At 36.7% G+C, this 4,685-nt stretch overlaps 1 protein-coding gene across 1 annotated transcript in view; it reads right to left on the bottom strand.

The window, feature by feature from the left end:
- Positions 1-495: 495 nt before the first annotated feature.
- LOC107679343 (transmembrane protein 233-like) overlaps positions 496-4,685 on the bottom strand; it is a 6,126-nt gene continuing 1,936 nt past the window's right edge. Inside the window, exons 2-3 of the mRNA XM_016474869.1 lie at positions 4,421-4,555; positions 496-2,098 (exon numbers count right to left, since the gene is read on the bottom strand). Coding sequence (XP_016330355.1) covers positions 2,087-2,098; positions 4,421-4,555 — 147 coding nt within the window. The 3' untranslated portion in view covers positions 496-2,086. The remainder of the gene's footprint in view (positions 2,099-4,420; positions 4,556-4,685) is intronic.

Raw genomic sequence — 4,685 nt, 5'->3', positions numbered from 1 at the left:
TAAATTGAAGCATTTGTGTAAAAAAAAAAATCTCCATATTTAAAACTTTATAAATAATAATCTCTAGCTTCCGCTAACTGTCGTACGTGTGTTCACGAGAGGGTGGCGTTCCAGCGGATGAAGCAGGACGTAATGTCCGGTGAGAAATGACGAACTCGGAAGCGCAGAGGAGAGAGCAAAACAAAACACCAGTCACGAATTAGAAGTACAAAACAAGGAGTTTTATAAAGAAATATGCCGGCGGATTTCGATATAAGCCAAGAGGAGACTGGTTTTCCTTTGATGTAAACAAAGGATTCTCACCAGAGCTGACGCTACGCCTATGTCCCACTCTCTCGTCATCGCACGTATGACTGCTGGAGGAAGCTAGAGATTACGGTTTATAAAGTTTTAAATATGGTTAAATGCTTTGATTCACTTCAGAAGGCTTTTATTAACCCCCCGGAGCTATGTGGAGCACTTTTTATGATGTAAGTCACATACACCTAGGATGGCTTGAGGGTGAGTACGTTATTTTTGGGTGAACTATCCCTTTAAGGTCTATAACACAAGATGTACTAGCAATACAAAGTTTCAAACATTGTCCAGAATAGTTTAAGCTAGAAGAGGGAGGAATATATCCAAAACAGTATCATGAAAGAGTATGAAAACATGGGGACACTTGTTGATAGGGGTTCTGCGCCCCAGTACTTATGAAAGGCTAGAAACGCCCCTGATGTCCCATAACACATTTCACATTCTAACTCAGCCTGTTTACTGGGCTGTTTCCCAGGAGCGTGGGGACATTCTTGTGTTTTTCAGCACAGGCAGTGCTGAACCAGCTATCCTATGTCATGTGACCCCGCTGGCCTGAACATGCTGGGATAACAAGAGGCCCCTGACACCACCGCGGGATTGAGACCCAACACTATATATAGCACAAATGAGGGCTGAAGGTACATCTCCAAATACACCAGCTCTCTGGCCTGAAGATTAAGCGGGTTGGGGGAGATAGAAAAATAAATGAGGGGCAATAGCTTCAATCTCAGTATGACGCTATCATTTCTCACTTCTGTAGTGATTTTATTTCTTACATAAGTTTAAGACTGATAAGTGAAATTCATTTTACTTCCATATCCATAATAATGTATGGAAGTTGCTTGAGATGCGAGACATGCTTTTGCTGCCAATTTGTTGCATTATTATTATTATTACTATTATTATTGTTGATTTTAGTTGTTCATGTTGTTGTTGTTGTCCCACACATAGTTGTGGGAAAATCGTGCGGTGGCATTAGTGGTGCAAAAATTATACATTTCAGTTTTGTATGAATGGTGCTTTTTTTAAAATGAAGTTTATAATGTAATCAGGACAAGTTCATCAAAACATTATTTCCAAATTAGTGTCTTTTTAATTTGTAAAACATCTGACAACACATAAGCATCTCCACAGACTAGCCTACATGAAAACTGAGAAAATTTTAAACTCAAATATATAGAATCAGTATTTTTTTTATTTTTTATTAAAGAGCCTTTTCTTGTTTTCATGATCTACTGGCAGAGGAAAATACTAAGCACCAACATTGGTAATATTTACATTTTCCATAATTTTTTTTTTTTTACAGATTTTATAAGAGCTGTTAAGACTTGAAGACTGTAAACAGTGTGATGTGTTGAAATGATATTTAGTAGTTAAGGTCACTATTAATCATTTTTGTAGTGACATTCAACCCTAGCTGTACATTTCAACACTGGATTGCCACAAAAAGAATTAGAAAAAGAACAGACATGCATGGGTTACAAAATTATTTACATATTCAGTATGTGCATTGATGCATAATATTCAGTGGTTTAAAAGTGCATATATTGAATGTGATTGTAAAAATTTCTTGACAAAAATGGCATAACTTTTCAAGCCCCGTCATCTACCTCTCTCTTCTATAAGCATGTTCATTAAGAGCTGGACTGCAGATGGAGGAGAGCTGATGTCCTGTGCTGGATCTGTCCTGCTCTTGGTTTCATGACTAAAATATCCGTTCAGTTCAACAGACAGAGCGACCCAGTGTACGTCCTTCACCCAGAGCACAGCACGACAAAATACTGTCATCTTACACATCTTTCTAAACAAACAGAAACACAAAGAGTCAAATCAGAAAAAGAGTAACATTACAGGCTCATTCATTTTATTTTTTAGATTTTATTAACCAATTTACATGTCCTCATTCATCAGCATTCCACTGAATGGATTATATAGAATAAACAAATAATTATACATATTTTACATCTTTCGTTGTAAAATGAAGTTGTCATTATTTCACAATGTAGATTGTGACTTTTTTGAGAACATAAAGAATTTAAAATGACAGGTTGAAATAATATTTGAGAAAGTGACATCAAGAAAGTTGGAAGAAACTAGACATAAATATATTGTAATGAATACATAATTAACATTCAAATGTTAAATAAATAAACACACAACCCCAATTCCAGAAAAGTTGGGACGTTTTGTAAAATGCAATAAAATCAAAATTCTGTGGTTTGTTAACTGTCTTTAACATTCATTTAATTGGCAAAGGAACAATTAAAAGATTTCCCATGTTTTCACTGGCCAACTTGAATGTGTTTTGTATATATAAACAATTTTTTTAATTTTGATGGTTGCAACACACTCCAAAAAAGTTTGGACAGAGGCATAATAAAAGTGAAAAGGTTATAGAATATCCAAGTTAAACTGTTTTGAAACAGTCCAAAATAAGTAGGTGAACTGGTAATAGGTGAGGGTGTCATGATTGGGTTTACGGAGCATCCTGTCTTTGCCAGCAAAGCTGATCGTGGCTCATCACTTTGTGCCAAATTTCATGAGAGAAGTGTCAAACAAATCAAAAATCACATTTCTCAATGCAAAATCGCAAAGAATGTAGGTCTTTTACCAACTACCATACACAATTTTGTGAAAAGATTGAAGGAATCCAGAGAAATCTCAGTCGAATATGTGTGACCTTTGAGCTCTCAGATGGCATTGCATTAGAAACCATCATGCTGCGGTGTTAAATATAGCCACATGGGCTCAGGAGTACTTCGGAAAACCGCTGTCACTTAACACAGTTTGCAGCTGCATCAAGAAATGCAACTTGAATCTCTGTTACACAAGGAGAAAGCTATACATCAATTATAGGCAGAGACGCCAGCGAGTTCTCTGGGCCCGAGCTCATCTTAGATAGTCAAAAAGACAGTGGAAATGTGTGCTGTGCTCAGATGAGTCCACATTTGAACTTGTTTTTGGGGAAAACGGACATCAAATTGTCAGTCCCAAAGACGAAAGGGAACGTCCACACTTCAATCAGCGACAGATGCAAAAGCAAACGTCTGTCATGGAATATGGGTTCATCAGTGCAAACGGCATAGGTGACTGGCATATGTGTGAAGGTACCACTGACGTGGAGGCATACACTCTTAAAAATAAAGGTGCTTCAAAAGGTTCTTCAAGCGATGCCATAGAAGAACCTTTTTGTCTAAATGGTTCCATAAAGAACCTTTAACATCTGAAGAACCTTTCTGTTTCACAAAAGGTTATTTGGGGCGAAAGAAGGTTCTTCAGATTATAAAAAGGTAAGAAAGAGATGGTTCTTTAAAGAACCATCTCTTTCTTACCTTTTTATAATCTGAAGAACCTTCTTTCGCCCCAAATAACCTTTTGTGAAACAGAAAGGTTCTTCAGATGTTAAAGGTTCTTTATGGAACCATTTAGACAAAAAGGTTCTTCTATGGCATCGTGAAGCACCTTTATTTTTAAGAGTGTATATTGGGATTGTACAGAGACATATACTGCCATCAAAATGACAACTTTCATGGGAAGTGCATGGTTATTAGAGGAAGACAATACAACAGTGTGGTTTCGTAGACACGTGTGGATGTGACTGACTGGCCAGCAGATCTGTCTCCTATTGAAAATGTATGACCAGTCTTGAAAAGGAGAATCAGACAACAACGACTATGGACTGCTGAGCATCTGAAGTCTTGTATCAAGTGAGACTGGGCAAAAATGTTGCTTGCAAAACAAAAAATTAGCATCCTTAATTCCCAGATGATTAAAACGTGTAATTAAAAGGAAAAGTGGTAAACATGCTTCTGTCCCAACTTTTTTTGGAGTGTGTTGTAGCCATTAAAATCAACATTTGTTTATATTTACAAAATAAAATTAGTTTGCCCAGTGAAAGCATTGGCATTTTTTTCTTTGTAGTTTAGTCAATTAAATAAAGGTTAAAGAGAATGAACAAATAACATATTCTTGATTTTATGGCATTTCACAAAACGTCCCAACGTTTCTGGAATTGGGGTTGTATATAATTTAAAATAAAATAAAATATTTAGCCACAAATTGCATTTTTAAGAGATGAGATATGATTATATAAGACATGAGAGTATGAGTGACAGTATGTTACCGTGCTGAAATGCACAGCGCAGAAGATGGTGATGATGAGGATGCCGATGATGATGGAGGCAATGGACACACAGAGTGCCATCTTCCCTAAATGCCTCGAACCCTCATAATCTCCCTGATCATAACTGTTTCTGGACTGTAAAAGACATAAGATACATTCAAATTAACATATATACAGACACAAGACCACAAACTCTGTGTGTGTGTGTGTGTGTGTGTGTGTGTGTGTGTGTGTTTCCCTGTGTGATTACAAACAAATAGAGAGA

This window comes from Sinocyclocheilus anshuiensis, unplaced genomic scaffold (genome assembly GCF_001515605.1).
Source record: "Sinocyclocheilus anshuiensis isolate Anshui unplaced genomic scaffold, SAMN03320099.WGS_v1.1 scaffold7267, whole genome shotgun sequence".
NCBI classification, from domain to species: Eukaryota; Metazoa; Chordata; class Actinopteri; order Cypriniformes; family Cyprinidae; genus Sinocyclocheilus; species Sinocyclocheilus anshuiensis.
Note: the sequence above shows the minus strand (reverse complement) of the source record. Positions and strands in the feature narration are given on the sequence as shown.